The sequence below is a fragment of the Diceros bicornis genome, chromosome 21, assembly GCF_020826845.1.
Source record: "Diceros bicornis minor isolate mBicDic1 chromosome 21, mDicBic1.mat.cur, whole genome shotgun sequence".
Classification (NCBI taxonomy): Eukaryota; Metazoa; Chordata; class Mammalia; order Perissodactyla; family Rhinocerotidae; genus Diceros; species Diceros bicornis.
The window spans coordinates 29,351,425-29,377,052 of NC_080760.1; the positions used below are offsets into that span (position 1 = coordinate 29,351,425).

Genomic DNA, 25,628 nt, shown 5'->3' on the forward strand with positions numbered 1-25,628 from the left:
GGAAAAGAGAGAGACAAAGGGGCCAAGAATCTATTTCAAGAAATAATAGATGAAAACTTCCCCAACCTAAAGAAGGAAACAGACATCCAGGTACAGGAAGCACAGAGAGCCCCAAACAAGATAAACCCACGGAGGCCCACACCAAGACACATCATAATCAAAATGTCCAGAATTAAAGATAAAGAGAGAATCCTAAAAGCCGCAAGAGAATGTCAAGTTACATACAAAGGAAACCCCAAAAGGCTATCAGCTGACTTCTCAGCAGAAACCTTACAGGTTAGAAGAGAATGGCACGATATATTGAAAGTGCTAAAAGGAAAAAACTTACAGCCAAGAATACTCTACCCAGCAAGGTTATCATTCAAAATGGAAGGAGAGATCAAAATTTTCCCAGATAAGCAAAAATTAAAGGAGTTTGTCACCAAGAAACCAGTGCTACAAGAAATGTTAAAAGGACTGATTTAAGGGGAAAAGAGAAGAACACAAATAGGAAAAATTATCTATTTCCATGATTACAACGTAATGGATACAAATGCACAAAAAAGAGGTTAGATATGATATCAAAAACATAAAAGGAGGGAGGAGGGGAGTTAAAGGGTACAGCTTTCAGACAGAGGTCAAACTAAAGTGACCATCAATTCTGTATAGAAGAAGAAAGGAACAGAGAAGGACTACTAAAGCACTGAGGAAAAAAAGAAAAAAATTAAAAAATGGCAGTAAGTACATACTTATCAATAGCTACTTTACACGTCAATGGACTAAATGCTCCAATTAAAAGGCATAGGGTGGCTGATTGGATAAAAAAATAAGGCCCATATATATGCTGCATACAAGAGACACACTTCAGACCTAAAGACACTCACAAACTGAAAGTGAAGGGATGGAAAAAGATACTCCACGCAAATGGCAATGAAAAGAAAGCTGGGGTAGCAGTACTCATATCAGATAAAATAGACTTTAAAACAAAAACTGTAAAAAGAGACAAAGAAGGGCATTACATAATGATCAAGGGAACAATCCAACAAGAGGATATAACACTTGTAAATATCTACGCACCCAATGTAGGTGCACCTAAATATATAAAACAATTATTAACAGACATAAAAGCAGAAATAGACAGTAACACAATAATAGTAGGGGACTTGAACACTCCACTTACACCAATGGATAGATCATCCAAACAGAAGATCAATAAGGAAACATTGGCCTTAAACGACACACTAGAACAGATGGACCTAGTAGATATATACAGAGCATTCCATCCAAAAACCGAAGAATACATGTTCTTTTCAAATGCACATGGAACATTCTCCAGGATTGATCACATATTAGGCCACAAAACAAGTCTCCATAAATTTAAGAAGATTGAAATAATACCAAGCATCTTTTCTGACCACAACGGTATGAAACTAGAAATCAACTATAGAAAGAAAATCAGAAAAGCCACAAATACGTGGAGATTAAACAAAATGCTACTTAACAACGACTGGGTTAACAAAGAAATCAAAGAAGAAATCAAAAAATACCTGGAGACAAATGAAAATGAAAATACGACATGCCAGAATTTATGGGATACAGCAAAAGCGGTTCTAAGAGGGAAGTTTATAGCGATACAGGCCTATCTCAACAAACAAGAAAAATCTCAAATAAACAATCTAACAATGCACCTAAAGGAACTGGAAAAAGAAGAACAAACCAAGCCCAAAATCAGTAGAAGAAGGGAAATCGTAAAAATCAGAGCAGAAATAAATGAAATAGAGACCAAAAAAACAATAGAAAAAATTCATAAAACCAAGAGCTGGTTCTTTGAAAAGATCAACAAAATTGACAAATCTTTAGCTATACTCACCAAGAAAAAAAGAGAGAAGGCACAAATAAGTAAAATCAGAAATGAAAGAGGAGAGGTTACAACAGACACCTCAGAAATACAAAAGATTATAAGAGAATACTATGAAAAGCTATATGCCAACCAATTCGACAATCTGGAAGAAATGGATAAATTCTTAGAATCACAAAACCTCCCAAAACTGGATCAAGAAGAAGTAGAGAATTTGAATAGACCAATCACCAGTAAGGAGATCGAAATAGTAATCACAAACCTCCCCAAAAATAAAAGTCCAGGACCAGACGGCTTCCCTGGTGAATTCTACCAAACATTCAAAGAAGACTTAATACCTATCCTTCTCAAACTCTTCCAAAAAATTGAGGAGGGGGGGAAGCTCCCTAACTCATTCTACGATGCTGACATTACCCTAATACCAAAACCAGAGAAGGACAACACAAAAAAAAGAAAATTACAGGCCAATATCACTGATGAACATCGATGCAAAAATCCTCAACAAAATACTAGCAAATCGCATAATACAATACGTTAAAAAGATTATACACCATGATCAAGTGGGATTTATTCCAGGGATGCAGGGATGGTTTAACATTCGCAAATCAATCAACGTAATACACCACATTAATAAAATGAAGAATAAACATCACATGATCATCTCAATAGATGCAGAGAAAGCATTTGACAAGATCCAGCATCCATTTATGATAAAAACTCTGAATAAAATGGGTATAGAAGGAAAGTACCTCAACATAATAAAGACCATATATGAGAAACCCACAGCTAATATCATCCTCAATGGTGAAAAACTGAAAGCTATCCCTCTAAGAACAGGAACCAGACAAGGATGCCCACTGTCACCACTCCTATTTAACATAGCACTGGAAGTCCTAGCCAGAGCAATCAGGCAAGAGAAAGAAATAACAGGGATCCAAATTGGAAAGGAAGAAGTGAAACTGTCACGATTTGCAGATGACATGATTTTATATATAGAAAACCCTAAAGAATCCACCAGAAAACTTTTAGAAGTAATAAACGAATATGGTAAAGTTGCAAGATACAAAATCAACATACAAAAATCAGTTGCATTTCTGTACACTAACAACGAAGTAGCAGAAAGAGAAATTAAGAATACCATCCCATTTACAATTGCAACAAAAAGAATAAAATACCTAGGAATAAACTTAACCAAAGAGGTGAAAGATCTGTACACCGAAAACTATAAAACATTTCTGAAAGAAATTGAAGAAGACACAAAGAAATGGAAAGATATTCCGTGCTCTTGGATTGGAAGAATTAACATAGTTAAGATGTCCATACTTCCTAAAGCCATCTATAGATTCAGTGCAATCTCTGTCAAAGTTCCAACAACATTTTTCACAGAAATAGAACAAAGAATCCTAAAATTTATATGGAACAACAAAAGACCCCGAATAGCTAAAGGAATCCTGAGAAAAAAGAACAAAGCTGGAGGTATCACACTCCCTGATTTCAAAATATGCTACAAAGCTATAGTAACCAAAACAGCATGGTACTGGCACAAAAACAGACACACAGATCAATGGAATAGAATCGAAAGCCCAGAAATAAACCCACGCATCTATGGACAGCTAATCTTTGACAAAGGAGCCAAGAACATACAGTGGAGAAAAGAAAGTCTCTTCAACAAATGGTGTTGGGAAAACGGGACAGCCACATGCAAAAAAATGAAAGTAGACCCTTACCTTACACCATACACAAAAATTAACTCCAAATGGATTAAAGATTTGAATGTAAGACCTGAAACTGTGAAACTTTTAGAAGAAAACATAGGCAGTACGCTCTTCGACATCGGTCTTAGCAACATCTTTTCAAACATCACGTCTGACCGGGCAAGAGAAACAACAGAAAAAATAAACAAATGGGACTACATCAAACTAAAAATCTTCTGCACAGCAAAGGAAACCATCAACAAAACGAAAAGACCACCTAACAATTGGGAGAAGATATTTGCAAACCATACTTCTGATAAGGGCTTAATCTCCAAAATACATAAAGAACTCATGCATCTCATCAACAAAAAAACTACCAACCCAATTAAAAAATGGGCAAAAGACATGAACAGACATTTCTCCAAAGAAGATATACAGATGGCCAACAGACACATGAAAAGATGTTCAAAATCACTAACTATCACGGAAATGCAAATCAAAACTACAATGAGATATCACCTGACGCCCGTCAGAATGGCTATAATTAACAAGACAGGAAACAACATGTGTTGGAGAGCATGTGGAGAGAAGGGAACTCCCATACACTGCTGGTGGGAGTGCAAACTGGTGCAGCCACTATGGAAAACAGTATGGAGATTCCTCAAGAAATCAAGGATAGAACTACCATATGATCCAGCTATTCCACTGTTGGGTATTTATCCAAAGAACTTGAAAACACCGATTTGCAAAGGTACATGCACCCCTGTGTTCATTGCAGCGTTATTCACAATAGCCAAGACTTGGAAGCAACCTAAGTGCCCATCAAGGGACGAACGGATAAAGAAGATGTGGTATATATACACAGTGGAATACTACTCAACCATAAGAAACGATGAGATCCAGCCATTTGTGACAACATGGATGGACATTCAGAGTATAACGCAAAGTGAAATAAGTCAGAGGGAGAAGGTCAAATACCGTATGATTTCCTTCATTAAGTAGTAGATAATAACAACAATAAACAAACACATAGGGACAGAGATTGGATTGGTGGTTACCAGAGGGGAAGGGGGGAGGGAGGAGGGTGAAAGGGATAATTGGGTACATGTGTGTGGTGATGGGTTGTAATTAGTATTTTGGTGGTGGACATGATGTAATCTATGCAGAAATAGAAGTACAATGATGTACACCTGAAATTTTTACAATGTTCTAAACCAATGTTACTGCAATAAACCAAAAAAAAAAAAAAAAAGAAATGAATAAGCAAGTCACAGGCTGAGAGAAAATATTCATAAAACATATAACGATGAAGGACTTGCAACCAGAACACATAAAGAACTTCTATAGTTCATAATAAAAGGCAGTTCAATATAAAAGTTACTTCACTACTTCATAAAGTAAAATTTACAAATGGCCAATAAGCCCAAGAAACTGTACTACATCAGCAGTCATCAAGACAATGCAAATTAAAATCTTGTAAGATACCTTTATGTACCCAACAGAATGGACAAAATTAAAAGATTAGTTACACCACACGCTGGAGAAAATGTGAGACAACGAGAACTCTTCCAGGAATTTTACTCCTGAATATCCAAGAAAAATGAATGCATAAGCCCACCAAAAAAATGCATATGCCAACATGAATATTCATAGCATCTTTATTCATAATATCCCCAAACTGGACAGAGCCCAGGAGTCTATCAACAGGGATTGTTTAAAGTGTGGCATATTCATACCATGGAATTCTACTCAGCAATAAAAAAATCCAAATCACCAATATACACAACCACGTGGATGAAAGAGAATGAAAGAAACCTTACACAAAAGAGTACATAATTTAGGATTCCATTTGTATTAATTTTCTAGAACAGAGAGAACTGACATATGGTGAAAAAAATCAGAACAGTTATTGTCTCAGGGTGGAGGGGAAGGAGAGCTGCAGATTGACTGTGAAGGGCCATGAGGAATCTTTCTTAGGTAATGGTAATGTTCTATAACTACAGAGTGGTTTGAGTTACACTGGGGTACACTTTTGTCAAAACTCATCTAACAGCATATTTATGATCCGCACATTTTGTTGCTCACATATACATTTTGCCACAGTAAAAGGGCAACAAGGATGGTAAGCAAATATTGAAATCTAGCTAATGATGGGTAGGCTGAAATGTCGAGCAATGACGTATACTGGATTCTGCAACTTACTTCAAAATGCATCAAAAAATTAAACCAATTGATAGAGGCCTGGAAGGATGGATAGATACGTGATAAGCAAACATGACAAAATGCTAATTGTAGAGTCTAGATGGTGGGCATATAGGTGTTTGTTGTCGTGTCTTTCACTTGAAAAATGCATAATAATATCCTTGGGGATTAGGAATAAATGCTTTATATTTAGAGAAACAATTATAAGAACATTCTAGTGGTCATTCTAAGCCTAAAGTGTCTGGGGCTATAAGGACAAGTTGTTTTCAAATATGAGAAAAATGGATGGACTACATGAATCCTTAGGGTCAACTCCAAGCAAAAGGTTCTAGGATTTGCTCGTTTGGCAACTGCGCTTTCCTCCAATCAACATTCTTTTGCATTTATATTAGACGTCAACACCATATCCTCTACAATGGACCATGATGTTGTCCCCATAGACTGAGAGGCAATGTTTTCTTATAAATATTTCTTTTATGCCCTGTCTCTCTAGGGAACAGAATCAGGATTCTAAATAGGTGAATAAAACGACCCTCTGCATACAATAATCAGTACATAATATACCATATATAATAACAGTTCATCAGGGAATTTTTTGTTGTTGTTAGTGCCATTGAGTTGACACCAACTGCTAACGACCCTGTGTAAAGAACCCTGCCCGGTATTTTTGCGCCATCCTCTCACCTTCCAGCCCTATATCAGACAATGCTCCGCTGCTATTCATAGGGTTTTCATGGCCAATTTTTTCGGGAGTGAGTGACCACATCCTTTTTCCTAGTCTTGGTCTGGAAGACTCCGCTGAAACCTGTCCACCATGGGTAACTGTGCCGGTATTTGAAATCCTGGTGGCATAGCTTTCAGCATCACAGCAACACGCAGCCACCACAGTATGACAACCCACAGCCAGGTGGTGTGGTTCCCTGACTGGGAAACAAACCGGGACCACGACAGTGAAAGCACTGACTCTTAACCGCTAGACCACGAGGGCTGGCCCATCAGGGCATAAATGTCATAAAATATAGTATTTTAAATTTAGTTTACATGTATACTTTCAAATATATAAGTAAACTAAATAATCTGTAATTGAAATCAACATAACCAAAATCAGTTTAGGAACTATTAAGAAATATTTAATGATTTAATCCTGTATTAATACAGAAAGATTTAATTTATTTACTACTTTCTTTTTCATACTGTAGTCTTATAGCCTATTCAAATATATGTGTTCTTATAAAGAAACCACTGTTGCTAGTTTTCCAAGTATACCTATTCAAAAATATGCCTGAAAGTGGGTAAAAGAGGAATTTTAACTGAAACCTCTAGCTACACCTTTTTAAGTTTCCAATAGCGATTGTATTACCATGAATATTTTCAACCTTATTAGCAAAACAATATATTCAAATTGCCGAAGTATAGACTTTTCTGCCATGTATTGTATTATTAAACAGTAAATTTTAGAGACAAAACATTGTACAAATTTAGCAATACCCTGTTTATAGTAATCAGCAACTTTAAATTAGTAAACAAAAAGATTATGCCTTGTTCCCAACAGATAACTGAATAATTATTAGAAAAATTTTCATTATATCTAATTCAGTATTTGCTGTCATATCTTGAAATCATTTTAGAGAAAAATAAAGCATAAATCATACCATCCTCTTAATATTAAAGAAATTATTGAAGACTTTAAAAAAGAGAAAAAGCATAAATCATAATATTCTTTTAATAATAAAAGAGGAGGGGTAAGACAAACTAGCTAGTTCAGTTTCTTTTACTGAACAGTTTTTCATAATGAATTCAAAGAACCCTAAAGGGAAAACAATCCTATTTGTCTAAAATCAGGTTTGAAAAAATATAGTTTTAAAGTTTTAATAGAAAGTAATAGTAAACGTGTTGAAATCTTATGAAATAAAAAGGGAAAAAGATATTTAAATATGGAAATTGTTTTTCTTCTTCAGTCACTACCTTAAGCAAATCGGTGAAAGGAGAATTGACTATGGTTTAGAATGAATTAACTGCTACAGCGATTAATCCAGCTGAGTATGCAGACATATAATTTTCAGCAATTAGTTTTCACCTTTTTATTTTCACCATGCCTGGAAGAAAATGTGTCTCTCCTTAATGACATAAGATGCTTATTTGGAATATTAGTTGATTAAGAGTTATCATTTAATAGCTTTTCTGCCATGAAATATTTTTAAAGTTAAATATTTTCTGGCTATTTAGCATCCTTATTGAGTGAGTATAAGTTGTCATCTCATATCATGGAAAAAGGCTGCCTCCTTTCCAGAGCATAAAAAAAAGTTTGGTTAAAATGATTTAAAAATCTGTACCTAGGCACTTGGTTTCAGAACCACTCCAAAGACCCGAAGAAAGGCATTCCCGTACAGCAGAGCCCACAAGCATGAATCCAGAATCGCAGGTAAAGATGGCTGTTGAGCCATACGAAATTTGAGTTCCAATCTTATTTCCATTTGGAGGTGTAGGTAGTTCTCCACAGGAAATAACTTGAAAAAAATTAAAAAGTAAAAATGCTTAAAGACAATCAATATGTACTTGGTCAAAACCCTGCTTTTAACACTTTAAATTCCCTATGATTTGATGTATTTAAAACTGAAATTGACATCTGTAAAACACATTTGAATGAGTGTGAAAATGCAGAGAAAACAGATGACATAATTTTAAAATTTATTCCCCTTGAGTTCCCATAAAACCTTCTAAGTGACAGTGACACATAATGAAGGTATTTTCTTTGCATTTTTTGCATAGCCGACTTGGTCACTCAGCAGGTTGTAGTGAAAAAAACTCCACAACATTAAAGAAAGGATAATTCATTAGTCCAAAATCTTTCTCTGACTTATCAAGATGACGTTGGGTAATCCCTGTGACTTACCAAACTGAGCCAAAGTTTCCTCATTATTTAAAATAATGCTAAGATAGTAATTACAACTAGTTTTTGCTCAGACTATACAGTTAATAAAGAACTTTACATGCGAAATATCATTTGATTCTCACAAGAACCAGTAGATATAATCATATTTCACATTTTGTTTGCAGGCTTTAAAAAATTTTTAAAAAGATTAACTGACTTGCTAGGTCATTCAGAACCCAGCGCTTATGACTCCTTCATATTTAAAGATTACAAATGAAATGCCTTTCTAGACTAAAAACAATAATGGAAAATGTTTATTAAGTGCTTATTTCGTACCAGACTCTATTACTAGCGCTTTAACTTACATAATTCTCGAAACAACTTTATGAGGTAGGTGCAGTTGTTATCTGATTTATGTACTAGGATATGGGCACAAAGAAGTTAAGTAACTTTAATAAGTTTACACAGCCCGTATAGCTAAATCAAAACGGAAACCCAGCAGTCTAACTCCAGAACCCTTACTTAACCACTAGCCCAGAGTGTTTTATTCTGGCTCCAGCTCTGGCTTTCAGCTCTAGGCATTAGGTGGCCATTAATAAATCGAAATTTTGCAAACTTCAAATGGTTGCATATAAAATTTAAAATGTACTGATTGTTTTGAACTAATTTCCCAACAATCCTTTGAGGTAGCTATAATATTTATAAACTAATATGAATATTTATATTATTTTCATTTAAAAGATGAGTAAATCGAGGACCAGAAAAATTACTATTCTTTCTATTTTCTCAATGAATCGCAATTCTTAGATTCCTTGTCTTTCCCCCATTCTTACCTGTGGCCAGGAACCTGATCTTACATATCACCTAAACCCTTCTACATAATAGAGGATAGAGCACAAAGGAATTGGGCAAACATTTGTCGAATGTCTGATTAAATTAATGTTTCCTTTGTAGATGCTTTTTTCCTAGCTCCTTGAAACGTCCCTATTCCATGTGCCTTTTTAATGAAATTATACTGGAAGAACAACGAGACTGGAGACAGAGAAAAATCCTAGGAGAAATCCAAATGAATAGGGCAAAAATTTACAAATACAGATGCAGTATTTTTAGAATATCAAAGATAATTTAGATAACTATTTTTGAGATTTTAATTTGACATTATGATTTTCTTATAAAAAAGGGCAACCCCAAAATCCTACACTTGTATGGACATTAAGAAAATAAATTGGGAAATAAAATATTCGTAAGTAAAATAATACTAGGTACTTACTACACATAGACAATTTGCTATGTTAAATTTCTTAATTATCATAATCTTATTTAGGCTTCTGATTCTTTTATTAGTTTATTTATAAATTATGAGTGTGTATGCCATAAATGCCATAGAGTTGTTTTGGACACGAAATAAAAGGATGAATTTTCAGCCTAGCATATTTCCTGGCACAAAGTAAAAACTCAATAAACGTAGTGAAGAAAGTTCAAAGGAAGTTCAAGATATTTCATCTGAATATCCTATGTTCAGTTAGCTTATCTACATTAGACACTGGCCAATTATATTATAAGAATGCATGGAAATGGAATGACATGTTTAATTTGACTCAATAAATATTTATTGAGCTCCTGCTGTGAATCATATTCTAGCCGACATTTTCAACGTCATACGATTAAATCTTTATAATAACTATGAGATATATTATCATAATTTTCTAATTTAAGAAATTGGGGATCAGAGAAAATAAACATCATATAACATAGTGATTAAAAGCCAGGGGCTGTAGTCAGACTGCTTGGGTTAAATCCCATTTCTCCACCATTTACAGGCTCTGTGATTCATGTAAAATGATTAAATGCGGAGCTCAGGTTCCTTTTTGATAAAATGAATATAATAATATCAACTAATTTATAGAATGACAACTAAGGAATAAATGTAATAATACATGTAAAGAGCTAAAAGTAGTGCCTGTCAAGTTGTAAGTGTACAATAAACATTATCTAGCTGTTTTAAATGATAGACCTAGACTCCAGACACAGGATTTCTGAACCCAAAGCCAATGCTTTTTTCATAAGCACTTACTAATACAAAAAATAGTTAGAAAACTTAAAAACATAATGAGAATAAATGACCTTTTTTAATAATGTTGTCCCATGATTGCTCTAGCGAGTTTGGAAAAGGAAGTGATCAAGCAATTCAATCACCAACGATAGCTTATGAAATAAATTTACCAAAGTACATACTTACTTTGGCAATATGGTCTTTCATTTCTCCAACTCCAGGTACCATTAGGAAGGCATTCAATTGAAGCAGGACCTATTCCATGATAACCAGGGTCACAGCTGAAAACTACCTTAGTTTTGTATTCGTAATGGGAGCCATTCACAATTCGCCATCTTCCGTGTTCCAAGGTAAAGGAATTGATGCTTGGACATGTAACAACTATACAAAAAACCAAGACCATAAATGCTAATAAGTCAGTCATATCTATTCTACTCCCTAACTATATTTCATGTCTATTTCATCCTTTACATCATCACTGCCTTAGTTCATTCACTATTGTGCTATACAAGATCCTTTAGCATTTGTTTCTAATTTCTTTTCTATGTTAATCTTTTTCACTTGCCCCAGCTCTGTGGTACTGCTGGCAGTTCCTTGAACATGTCCTGCCATTTCACACTTCAAAGTCTCTGTACATATTATTCTATCCACCTAGAATCCTTATTACTGCCTTATCTCTACTCTCTTCTTTTTTTTTTTTGATTACTATATCCAAGTTTATTCCTTAGTACAAGAGGATATGATATGCATTTTAGTGATGAATCATTCCAATGATATAAGTTAGTTAATATTGTCTCATTTATTTGAAGCTGATTTAAAAGTATTCTTATCTCTTTTTTTCTCAGCTTTACTGAGGTATAATTGACAGGATGTGGAATAAAAGGAACCCTTGTACAAGTTGGTGAGAATGTAAACTGGTATAGCCATTATGGAATATAGCCCATTCGGAGATTCCTCAAAAATTTAAGAATAGTGGGCTGGCCCCGTGTCTTAGCGGTTGAGTGTATGTGCTCTGCTGTTGGAGGCCCGGGTTCGGATCCCAGGCACACACTGACGCGCCGCTTCTCTGGCCATGCTGGGGCCACGTCCCACGTACAGCAACTGGAAGGATGTGCAACTATGACATGCAACTCTCTACTGGGGCTTTGGGGAAAAAAAAAAGGAGGAGGACTGGCAATAGATGTTAGCTCAGGGCCGGTCTTCCTCAGCAAAAAGAGGAGGATTAGCATGGATGTTAGCTCAGGGCTGATCTTCAAAAAAAAAAAAAAAAAAAAATTAAGAATAGAACTACCGTATGATTCAGCAATCTCACTTCAGGATATATATCCAAAGGAAATGAAATCAGGATCTTGAAGAGATAGTTGCACTTTCATATTCATTGTAGCATTAGTCACAATAGGCAGATATGGAAAAAATCTACTCTCTTAGTTCTTAAGTTCTGGAATGACTATATTTTGAGGAAATTTGTTTTATTAGAATGACATTTTTATGCAAGAGTTGTGATATAACTTTGGCTAATTCAAAACTTGCTCAACATAAGTAGAAGCATTATTAGACACCTATGTTAAGATTGAAAATAATTTAACAACCTTCATTTTAAATGAAATCATGGCTAAGTTGAAATGTCAGTATTATATGAGAAGAAATAACTGAAATATAGAGAAAATTCAAATACCTTATTTAAACTAACATTTTCCAATCCTTCTGCTACCAAATATTTTATCAAAATTATTTTCTATCACCATTATATAATAGTCATTTACCTATTAAAGTAGTATTGACAGCAATGGGAAACATTCTAAATGTAAGTAACCTAAAAGCCAAAAGTAATGGATCATTTCAGAAGCATCATTTATCCTTATAAAAATCAGAGCTGAGTGTATTGAAATAAAATTTGATTAATGCAAACTTTAAAATTTTTTTCAAGGGGCTGTGTATTGAAAACACATGTTGACTGATGGATGGCTTTTTACAAAATAAATGAAACTTTGTAATGTAACATGAAAAGTCACTTTAATTTTCTGACATAAATATTCCAGAGCTTCCAAAAATGAGTAAAAAGTCCTTATACTGTCTTCCAATTCTTCATAGTATAAGACAGCTTAATTAACTTTTATTTCCCTCTTAGACATCACACTTCATTTCAGGGATTAGTTTTAAAATTTGAGCAATATATAAAATTTTAAATCATATAAGATGCCAATAGAAACACAAGTGATGAAATTTCCTTAACACACATACCAACACAGCGAGGGGTCTTGTTATGATTGCTCCAAGTTCCATCTGATTGACATACGGCAGTGGTAAGTTCCTTAGATGACAATCTATATCCATCATTACAAAAATATGTAACTCGGGTTCCTACCAAGTAGTCTGTTGTGAGTATTCCTCCATTTGTTGGAGCTTTAGGAATCCCACAGGAAATTGCTAGAATAAATACATACATATAAATTTACAGAAACAGAAAAACATTTATTAGATAAGTCTCTTAAACTGTAAAGCACATAAAACTATTTGGGATTCCTCTGAAACGATTTCAGAATACCTCCTAAGAAAGCTTTTCTGAACCATAACTTTTTGAATAATTTATTTCAAACTCCTATTGAATGTGTTTTTAAATTGGTGAATCCATACATTATTAGTGCTTTATTTCTTGGTTTCTTACTTAGTTTCTTGTCAGCATGTGCATGGTTATCAGCATTCATATAGGTTATATGAGAATGCAAGTTAGGTAAATATAGAGTGTGTCTAGTGCTAACCTATGACTGGATCATCACACAGCAAGTTTGGTCAATTCAATTTGACAGCTAATTATTAAAGATTAAAAAGGTGGTGGTAACCAATACTCATCAGGACTTTAGCCAGGAATAAAACAAACAGATTTATTTTACCTGGAAGCTGGATATTGCTTTGTCTTATGTCCAGCAAAATTCTATGTCCTTGGGCACCATTCATGAAATATCATGTGTATGGAAACATATTTAATAAATGTAGGGCTAGCCTAGTTTGGATTTTCCTGCATTTCATTGAGATGTGTTAGATGTCTTGGTTTTTATCTACAATAAACCTGATTTAGGTGAAAATTAGTTTTACCATAATGTGATAATTACAGTAAAAATGTACATTTAAATAGTTTACTGTATATAAGATATTTTCACATCTTATAAATTCAGAAGACTATACAGAAATCTTCTAAGATTGATTGTTTCCCATCTTTGCTTTACAAGTGCAAAATTTGCATCTCTAAAAAGAAAAAAAATAAGCTTTCAAATAACATATTTGGCAGCAAAACTCTAATTAAGGTAAGATTATTTGTATCTTTCACATCATATTCAAATATGTGTAAATACTCATACATATCTCTGCAGAAAGATTAGTGTATTTGAATGTGGGTGCAGCCCCAGAACCAGCGGGAGTTATTACATAATATCTGGTATATGTACTATATCACCTTTATAAAATTAGAAAATTTCTGATTCTGAAATATCTAGTCTCATAGGTTTCATAAAAGAGATTCTAAACTAGTAACTATATTTTTCTCATATCAAAAGAAATAAAGAACAGAAATACGTGAGTTTAGTTTGAATATTTACAAACGCTAAGTCCTATTTACCTATCTCCCATTTCAGCCAAAAAGTCTTTCTACTTCTCTTATAAAACCTACAATTTAGGTGTTTAATTTTATCCATGTGAATTGACTTATAAAGTGAAAAATTCTTAGTGAAATCTACATAAAATTCTTAAAACTGAAGGTCAGACTCCCTGCTGGTGAATAGTTTGATCTTTTGTATTTTGATAATCTGCAAATTATGGACAGAAAAGTAGTACGTTGACTTAATAAATTATATAAAAAATCTCATTTAATTATGTTATTACCTCTGCTATCTAATTACAGAACCTCTAAAATAATGCTGCAAATATAAATAGTTCCCTGCTGTCTGTTAAAGCAATGTTTATATTTCCACTTAGGACTTCTGAGAATTCCATTTGTAATAACCCATCTCCCTAGTGAATCCTCCCAAAGATCATGTATTTACCGATGTTTTAAAAATTAACTATACATTGTTGGCGTAGCATAGGTCGAACTAAGATCAAAGTAAAAAGGAAATATAGTTTAAATAGTATAGGTTCCCTATATGTGGTTGGTATAAAATGGCTATATTTTAGAACTGAAATAAAGACAACATACTAAAATGATAGGACAACACTGTACCTGTGGATAGCTTACAATTTAACTCCTCAGCTAAAAAAAGAAAACAAATCGAGTTCAGAGAACCATCATCACCGAGTGGTTGTAAAGAAGCTTCTCTACAGAACTCTCAAAAAAGCACAAATTAAAAGTGAGGCAGGGAATACAAAGTGACTGTTTCCACATAACACTGTACAATACTCAATTTTATAGTGGGATGAGAACAGTTCAATTTCTGAAGGGGGGGAGTCAATGAATGGTTATTTGATGTGTAGACAAAGAAAAAAAACGTCTAACAAAACCCAAATAGGGATAGCCAACTAAATTTTCTATCTTTAACTGTGCTCATTTTGTGTAACCATAGCTCAAGTAAATATATGCGAGGATGTATTGGGAAAAGACTTAAGAATGTAAAACAAATTTGGAAGAAAATAAAAAATTTGCATATGTGAATAGCTGTTCCCAATGACATTTAACCATTTCATTTTAATTAGTTATGTCCAAACAGAGATGTGTCACATACAACAAATATTTTTATAAAATAATCTTTTAAAATTGTTTCAGTGATAATAAAAGATCAATTTTGGAAATGGCTCCTGTAATTTTAAATATTTTATCATTTTACTATGCAAATACCTTCTTTTTAAACTTCATTTTGATTTACCTATTCTAATTGTAGAATAATTTTAAATTGAGAACAATGGAAAAAAATGACTCCATAGGTAAATGTCACCAGAGAAATCAATGAAACTATAGCACTGACTCAACAAAGCAATTTCAAAATTTTAGAAAGTTCAGGATATTTTTTATTTTAACCAACAGTTAATTATTTTCACTAAAGGTTTCTGAAAGATTATTATATATATAATATACATAGTAAAATACATATAAACAATCCTCACATAATCAAAATGTAATAGTTCAAAGTTCAAAGCATTTTAATGTTTATTCAAAATGCATAAGATTTGAAGGTTATTCTATATATTTTAAATTCCCATAATTCTGAAATTATAAGATCAAAGATTTTTTCCCAAACCAATTCTGGGAAATTATTTAATACTAAGAACTTGTAAATACCTCTGCTATTCATTGGTCAAAAGAAAACAGATGTTTTAATAGTTTATTAAAATATATCTATTCTGCCTGAAGTCAGCACTCTCAATGTTGGTAACCCACTAAGGTTATGATGCTTCCCCAAATTCTAATAAGTAATCAATGTTTCCTGCCAACAGAATAAGGAAACAATCGTTCTTTAATTTCTCGTTTATTTATAGATATGCTTATGACAGCTATCTTTTCGTGAATTAGAAATTGCAGTTTAATAGGTAAAAGAAGCCATTTTGAGTGTCTGATAATATTCATTCTTTGTCCATTTTAACTTGCTGTTTAATTTTAAATTTTAATTGAATTGATCTATTTTATGTTTTATTTGTTTTATATAAATTGCCTCCAACAGGTAGATTATATGGCTAATGGATAAGACCCATTATTTACAAACTGAGAGTGTTCTGCATTTTTTAATGTGAGGGTTCACAGTTGTTATATAAGTCAAATATAAAATTAAACTTCATATAGACAAAATAATGTGATATGTTAAATATCTGAAAATTTTCAAAGTCCAATGACATTAGCTTTTCTTGTGTAACTGATGTTGAACTTGTCTTTAGGACTATACCTAGCTAATAGACTCAACTTCTTTTTAAAAACAAGACCTAGTCCAAAGCTCTACAACATGCCATCGGTTGATTAAGAAGCTTGTCATGCTGTTTGCTATAGCAGGATACAATGCTTAGACAGTGCCTTGAGTTTCAACAAAATACGTATGAAAATGAAAGACATATCTCTGTTGAGTGAGCTAAACAGTGAAGAAAAACTAACGTGGTGGTTGGCTACATTTTCCTTTTTTAACTTTGTTGATCTGGAGTACATTTTTGCATACTCCGCATGAAAGTTCACTTCAGTGAACTTGCCCACTCTCATCCTTTCTTTTCTCTCCGCAGACTCCACACTAACACAATCTCCAGCTCTGGGTCAATCATTTTCTGACAACAAAATAATAGGAATGGTAGATGAATGGGTAAAGTATGATATAAATGGATAGAGTAAAGGCATAAATCACGTAATAACAAATGAAGAATAAGAAAACTCTGTGTCTCCTTCTCCTTAAGCTTTTCCTTCTGCATTTTCAAGCCTTATTTTCATGAGAGGTGTCTATATATGCCTCTGAATATTTATATTTTTGGAAGTTTCAGCGATCCAAATGAAAAAGTTAAATGGGGTTAATCTTTCATTAATGTGTTTATCCATTTTTGGAAAATATACTTCACCTTGACAAGCAGGGACCGGTGCATCCCATGCATGATACCCATAGGAAGACTTTCTGCACACAGCACTGCTTTTCCCAACAAGTCGGAATCCTCGATCACAGGCCCAGCGGACTACACTATTAAGCTGTCCACCTGTCTGACTGATAATGTATCCGTGAGGCGGGGATTCTGGTGTACTACAGTAGAAAGCTTTTCAAAAGAAAAAAAAAAATCACTGTATAATTAATGAATCAGAAATTCTTTATATCCCAGAGTTGTAAAAACCTGTAAGTGAATACTAGTACTTAAAAACAGGTCAATCGCCATCTACGTGAATTTTACTTCATATTATTTTCTATCCTCTTGCTAATCAATTGACATAACTTTTAGGAGATGTATTTCTGGGCTTTCTTCTTGTAATTCTTATCATCACTGAAGATGTCTTCTGAATCTAAATATATCATATTTTCTTAACACCCTGGTGGTTCAAAAGCCCTACAAATATTTCATTGAATTGCAGTAATTGTATTTCTCATCATTTGAAGAACCTAAATGCGACAGCCTTAGTAGCAATATTTTAGAGCATGTTGTCTACATGTCACTTTGAAGTTATCTCCAGACACCTATATCATGTTAGGTCATGCATTTCTTTTTGGTTGTTGTCTAAAACAGACCCCCCTACATTCCATAATCCTCTTTCCTAGTTTATTAAAGAGTTTCCATGCTGTCAACAGTACTTACAAATGGTGATAAAAAATGCCAATAAAATAATTTTTTTTTCATCTCCTGAAGTCTGAAATGTCAAAAGATAACGTCAAATGACTTTTTCACATATACATATACTTTGGAGACTACTCAGCCTGACAGGATCCATTTACCTTTTGAAACTTCAATGTATTCAACTGAAAAAATGAGACTTTAGGGGTAAATAGTAAGAAATAGAATGGACTTAGGATATATATATGTCATAACCTGTCATTTCTAAAAGAAAAATATACATTCAATATGTCAAGCTGTCCTTGGGGCTAAAAGTGGTGTTTTCACTATATTTATAACCAACTTTGTCATGAATATCAACCTAAATAAGGATTAGTCTATAAAACAGTCAATCTAAAGCTTATAATTTTTTGATTTGGATGGTTTCCCTTTAAGCTATTATGATATTAAAAATACAATTTAATGTGCTGACTTTTAAATGCCATATTTGCACACAACTTTAATAAAAAAAATTTACATTGTTCATATGACAGAAACAGATTTAAGTACGAAAAATCTTAAGGACAACTGGGGCATATATTTCAATTTTTTAAAAACATTTCTCCTTTGCATGCCTAATAACATTTTTTAAAATTTAATAGAAATCCATAAAGGATAAAACTTGTATACATATTAGTAGTATGACATCAGTGACGAGTTACTTCTACTATGTAAAAGGCACACTAATAAATTAAATCAAACTATCATCTCATAGTTTCAAAATCAAAGTAAATAGACAAAAAGTGTTCATTATATACACAAATTTATATAAATGAGTGAAATTTGAGAGTATATCTTTAGAACTGAAATTGAAAGCTTATTTAAGTCTATGCCTAGAATTGTTGTGTCAGAATTGTTTATAAAATATTTATGAAAGTAATTTTCAGTTGAACTGATCAGCAATGATCCATGGCTTGGGGAGACATCGTCTGAACATTGTACAGAAAGAGAAGGCTGATTGGTTCTGAAGTATTTTGTTATTGAGCACACACCCATGGCCTTTGACATGATTTAGGATGGCAAATTAAAAAAAAAGGAATATAACCTTCGTATAATGGAGAAGTAGTTATATACCCTTACTCAACAAGAAAATTTTTTGCTCAGTAGACCTTATAAACAGCAAGGCATATAGAAAAAGCTATTTTGTCTTGATAGTAAAAAGGATTTTCAGCCCACATCTTTCTAAATATTACTCAATGAAAAGCAGAAATGACAAAACAATTATTTTTTCAAAATTAAAGGTTTTTAATGATATGTTCATCATTTTCTCTTTCAATATTTAATATATTTAGCAAGTCTCATAAATATATGGAAATAACAAAAACAAAGATTTTCACCCTTGTATGTTTATCTGTGTTTAAACTTGTCATTTCAAGGAGTTATTAAATAGATCAGATATACGCAATTGAGCAATGCTATTGACATTTTGTGAGTGAAAAGAAAATAAATCTATTAAAAAAAGTATAAAAATATCAGAGTTCAATTTCTAATTAACTTATATGTCATAAATATCTTAAGTGCTTTTAATCTTTTCAAAAATTATATGAAAGATGTAGAATTATTATCATTACAATGAGGAAACTGGGACATAGAGAGGTTACATAAATGGCTCGAGAAACATCAGTGGAGGAACTGTGACTTAAATTCATGTCTAACTGAACAGTATCTGTGTCTGTACTCTTTAATCACAACCATACTGAGGATCCCAGATGAGATCTGTACTGAAGTTATAAGTAACACTTACCTATATATCTTATCCGGAAGCCTTTTTTGTTGTTGCCATGATCTGCTGACCACTGAAGAAATACTTCATGGCCATTGCTTGTTATATTAAAAGCAGATGAATAATCTCCACTGAGAGAAATAAGCACTGGACTTTGAATATTTGGTCCTTTAGGGAAAAAAAATACAATTTAGATATAACTGAATAATTATGTTCCAATTTATATTTAGTATTAAATATGGTGAAATTGCTCCACAACCAATCTACTTCATCAACCATAACTTAAAATATAATATAAAATGTTTGCTTTAAACATTTTAATTCCATAGCTAAAGAATCTCCAATTTGTAAAATATAATCAAGTTAACTACAATTTTCATACGGTATATAGGTAAATTTGGTGTTGACACCTTTTTTTTTTTATTGTGGTAACATTGGTTTATAACATTATATAGATTTGGGGTGTACCTCATTATATATTTCAATTTCTGTGTAGATTATATCATGTTCGCCACCCAAAGATTAATTACAATCCATCACCATATGCATGTACCTAATTACCCTTTTCACCCCCTGATGTTGATACTTCTGAAAATATCTATAAGATAAAATCATATAAGCAGTTGTTTATGATGAAGGCCTTCATGTGTAATTAGAGCATTTGGACTGAATTTATGAACATCCAGTAAATATAACCCATGGTTACCATCATACACCTGAAGAACATCAAATTCCTTTTCTGTCTGGAAGAATTCTACAAACATGCTGATGTTATATCCCTTTTCTACTGAAATGCTCCAGGCACACATTTGAAGATTTGGGTAACTGTCAGGATATCCAGGGCTCAAGATGACTCCTGTGGAATCCAGCCGTAATTCATTGGCAGGACAGAGCACTGTCAAAGAAAGATATCATTAACGCTAGTGTCTAGACCTAAGTGAAACTGCATTTTAAATACTGAGTACTCTGCTGTCATGTTCAATATCTATAAAGGAGACAATACCTTGAATTGTGTGTTAGAAGAGACAATTTGTATTAAGCTTGCTCTTCAAAAATGGAGGAATGACCTAAAAATTTACGGTACTGATTTCCTTTTTTTTTTTCTTCCATGGAAGATGGAAGATAGATAATGAAGATTTAAAAATGAAGCATTTATTTCCTTCTTCTTCTTTATATTCTTTCTCTACCTTTCCTCATCTTCTTATGTCCTCTTCCTTCTGCCTCTCTTGTCTATGTGTGTGCCTTGTCCTTTTCCTTCCTTACCTTTTACTCACTTTCTTCTCTCCTCAAAGTTTAACTTACTCAGGTATGTAGGGCCAGACAGGAAACTGCCCTCACTCAGAGTATTCATTCCAGGCAAAGCCACTTCTGTTCTCAGGAACGTGCTTAAGCCATGAGGATTTAACACAGTTTTGGGTCACCAGTCACCTTTCAGTTCTTTGTGCTATCTCCAGACCATTAATGCAAGACAAAGCCCAAGCCTCTTATTTCATAACAATACCTCTGCTAGACATCCCAAGAATGTATATATATATTCGTATCGATATATACACAAAAATATAGAAAATTTGTCGTATGTTGACAAAAAACATAATTATGATGTACCAGCCTTCAAAGTCTAGTAAGTTTTAATTGTTGGCATCAATAGCATTATGCATTGGGCCGAATAGTGCAAATATCTACTTAAATTTGCATTTGGAATGAGAGTGTGACCAAGATGATCAAATCTTTATCACTCAAGTGATGCCATTTCAGCCTTTTTTTTTCCTTAAGAATTTGAGGTTCTATGGTGTGGAAAGAGGATTGGAATTGCTCAGTATAGCCCACCTTGTACAGAAGTAAACCAATATTTGCCTAAAAGGATTTGGTTCAATATAATAAAGAATCTTTTACTTATCAGAACAGTGGAAGTGGCTACAGCAAAATGTCCTATGTACGTCATTGCAAAATAGTTTTTAAACTTAGGATGGACCAATTTTTGAGTGTTATTACTGGGGACATTTGAACAACTGGAGTGATGAGGGGACCAGATGACTTTTGAGGGTTTGGTGAATTGGAAATACATCCCATGCTGTTTCTTAATCCAATTCCTATGTGTCAACTTCCACCTTGGAGTTAGATAGCACTGTGTCTCAAAATAATTAGAGCACACCTTAAGTAGAATCTTTGTTTTTTAGTATGTGTTCAAATAAGCTAGGCTTGGAAACATCAAATATAGTTGCTGGAATATAGATCAATAGATGAAGGATTTAAATATTTATCATTTCCTGAGACAATGAAACGAGTTATAAAGTCTCCAACTAACGTAGGGACAGAAAAGAGCTAAGTAAAATAGTGAATTATGGCAATATATGATTGCTCTTTAATTAAGGTAACAGCTTGAAAAGAAATAACTTGAAAATAAAATTATCATAACTAATATACAAATATTTGAAAATTGACTATAGAATATCATACAGCTAAATCTAAGAGCTGTTTTCTATTTTTTGGCTTTTTACCTCTGTTTCTCTTACTTCAATCTGAGATATTTGCTTCCTGGATATGATTTTAATTATTTTAAAATAATTGAGTAAATGTTATCACATCATTCTTAGTCTAAAAAGAGAAACCTGACCTTTGCTTTTCACAAAATAAAAAGTATGTACAATAAATAAACTTGAAGGTTGGAAATGGAATGGAAAATTTGAGTTAAAGATGAAGAACATGAGTGAATATATAGCTTTGGCATACAGGAATGAAAGATACATATAACCGTATGAAAAGTTGAAGTAAGTTTTAAGGAAGGGTTTACTGAGTGTGTGCCCAGCTATCCAATACTTCTGGAATATTTAGCTAAACGAGTAACTGTTTGGGTTGCTGAGCATGTTGCTCCCTCACTAAAAACCATTCAGTAGCTTCAAAGCTTGACACAAAGCCCTCCAAGTTCACGCCTTACCTACCTCTCCAACTTTGTTTCCTGCTGGCCTTCCTCTGAAACAGAATGCTCCAAACATATTGGACAAACTACCTATAGCTTTTTGAACTCAGCACATTCATTTGTGCTGCTATTTCCCACGTCCTTCTCTTGTCTGCTGCATTTGAAGTGTTAGTGCCCTTCCAAGCCCAGATCAAGTGTCTCATCCTCTGTGAAACACTCCCTGAACCTTTCTTCCACCAACCTGAGCAGAATTGTTGACTTCCTTCTCGGTGCCTCTGTAACGGATGCTTCTATTATTGCAGATAGCGTTTTTATTATTTTATTATTCTATTATTGCAATTTTATGGTCATTTCCTTCCTTTTTGTGTCTCCCTTCCTAGGCTATGGTTATTGAAAAGCAAGTGCCATGTCTTATTTAACGTTTTGGCCCCAATGTTCTGAACTGAACAAATATTCCATATTACTTTTGAAAATCTGTTATGATCCAATTTACTGTAAATACACAAATTAATCTATTCTTATACTATCCAACATGTAGCAAGAAGTCTGACAACCATCACGAATAAGAGTAAATATTTATTGATTGTCACTTGTAAAGACACTGTTAAGCACCTTTTGTATATTATCTTACCTACTTGTCACAACAAATTTAAGAAGTGTGTACAATTTTTATACCCATTATACATATGAGGAAACTGATGCTCAGAAAGTTTAAAGTGCACAAAGTCTCACAGATTCAGCTGGATGGACCCCATGTTTTTAACCACTACACGTAATCACCTATTATATTTCATTTATATCAAACCCTTTGAAGATCACCATATTTAGAATTGCTTTCCATATCTTTAGTGTAATATAGAGAACTAAAGAGGATCTAGGGAAAAATAACAAAAATGATTCAGACATTTTTAGGAGAAGTGGGAAAAAAATCAAATAATTTAAAATAGACTAAAAACAATACAGATTAGTTCTAACAGATTCCAAACGAATGACTGCTTTAGCAAGCTTGTGAATTAATTCAATTAAATAAAAATGTAAAGTCAGCTTTTTAACTTAAGTGCCTGGTCAATTAATTAAGATAGGAACTCTGCATAGACTCATTCTGAGGAATGATTTATCAACTTTTAGCAAGTATCTAAAGTGTTATTGGGAGACAAAAATTTGTTGTCTTTTTTTGTATTCTCCACAGCAGATATAAGAAGAAGAGACGCAATCATTAATCTATAGGAAATTCCGATTTTACAAATAAGATATTGAAAGTCTGAGAGATGAGGGATTGCAAAATAACTAGCTTATCTTGATTGTTTTGTTTATTTAATTTAAAAAACTTATTGAATTGAGGTCCATATATAAAAAAAGAAGGGCTTCCCCCCAAGAGCTCACAATGTAGTTTATATATTGGGGTCAAGGAAGAAGTGCTGATATGTAATCATTTGTTCACACTTTCCTGCGTCTGCCCAAGTTATTTTCCTATGAATAATCTCCCAAAAGGCTGCGACTCTATCTTCTCCTTTCGCATGTCTAAATATCTGAATATGAATCCCAAATAATCCTAAGTGGCTAAAGACTAGTCTTATATAAAGGAGGAAGTTGAATGAATGATATTTAAATATCAGGAGTATAGGTTATGGACTTTAGAATAATCAACCAACTTCAAGATGTTCTAAACTCATTGGCTAAGAGCAAGGGAAATTCTTACATGGGCACTGGTTTGTACCTCCAGACATGTCTTTCTTTTTGCTACTGTAAAAGCCCCTTGCGAAAATCCTTCTATTTTCTTATAAAGACTCCAATGAGGTAGAAAATCAAATGTTAATTCCTACTTACAGCACATTTCGAATAATAAACAGAAGTTCTGTTTTAGGATCATTGTAACAGTTCAGATACTGCACAGAAAACAGATTTCCATCCCTCAGGAATAAACTGCAATGAAGGAAGTAATCCAAGAATATATGGGGAGGAATAACCAAGTTCAATTCAATTTTATTCAAATTAACCAATATTTATAAATAGTTACCATGTGTTAGGCACTGTTCTGTAACAATACATGATTCCTGAACATCAAAACACTACCATGTCATTCAAGGTCCATCATGATCTTGCCCTTGTAACAGAGTGAATTCCTTGAAGTCCCTACCCCAATGTCTTTGACTTCTATGTCTTTATATATACACCTGCCACTTGGACCACCCTTTCCCTATCTCTATTCCACCAGAGTAAGTCTCACTTGTCATTTGAAACCCATAACTCATGGAGCAATGCCTCCATCAAGCTTTTCCTGTCCCATAAACAGTTAAAAATTATATGATTCTATAGCCCCCTGGCCTGTTTCCTAAACACTGTATTGCTACCACCTGTATGGCTGTCATATTTCTTCATGCCATGTTGCCCTCACAGCAGGGACCATTAATAACTTGTTTGTGTTTGGTTGGCTGTTTGTTTTTTCCTCAGATCCCCATACTTAACAGGTGCTCAATAAAATTTAATGAATCCAGTGGTTAGAACAGAAACTATTTCCAAGTAAAGGTAATCAACACCGGAGCCTTTACTTAAAGTGATTTCTCTTATTTTTCACCTCCGTTTCCACCCCTCACCGTAAAAATAATTTAAATAAGTTGAACTGACTTTGAGATGATAAACTAGAAAAATTAATCCTTGCAAGGATCAAAAATGTTTAAAGTTAAATCTGAGAAATAATGGAATGAAAAATACCACATATGAGTTGTATAATTTTTAACATAATTGCCAGTTAAATATTTAATATTTATATGAAATAGATTTTTCTCAATTTTGCCATTATTGAATTAAGTACAAAACAAATATTTGGAAGTAAATAATCATAAGAATGGTACCTTGACATACTGGAGGTGCTCCATCCATCTGGAGTCGTTCTCCTAATCTGCATGTCAGAATTGCATTACCAACCAAAGTAAATCCCGGAAGACACTGATACCTAATAATATCACCTATTAAAAAAAAAAAAAAACGACAGAGGGGCCTTCAGATAAGCAACAAGATAATGGTAAAAATGAACAGATGTTTCAACTGTAAAAGCCGAATATTTTTTCTTTCAGTCTTA

At 33.3% G+C, this 25,628-nt stretch overlaps 1 protein-coding gene across 3 annotated transcripts in view; it reads right to left on the reverse strand.

Annotated features, from left to right (window-relative positions):
- Positions 1-25,628, reverse strand: part of CSMD3 (CUB and Sushi multiple domains 3) — a 1,210,091-nt gene that overhangs the window by 62,006 nt on the left and 1,122,457 nt on the right. For 2 of the 3 annotated variants that reach the window (XM_058564813.1, XM_058564811.1), the window contains 7 exons: positions 25,402-25,515; positions 20,339-20,527; positions 19,654-19,800; positions 17,175-17,363; positions 12,900-13,085; positions 10,845-11,039; positions 8,067-8,240 (listed from right to left, as the gene is read on the reverse strand). In XM_058564813.1, the coding sequence (XP_058420796.1) occupies positions 8,067-8,240; positions 10,845-11,039; positions 12,900-13,085; positions 17,175-17,363; positions 19,654-19,800; positions 20,339-20,527; positions 25,402-25,515 (1,194 nt within the window). The remainder of the gene's footprint in view (positions 1-8,066; positions 8,241-10,844; positions 11,040-12,899; positions 13,086-17,174; positions 17,364-19,653; positions 19,801-20,338; positions 20,528-25,401; positions 25,516-25,628) is intronic. The other variant, XM_058564812.1, reaches the window with a different exon arrangement.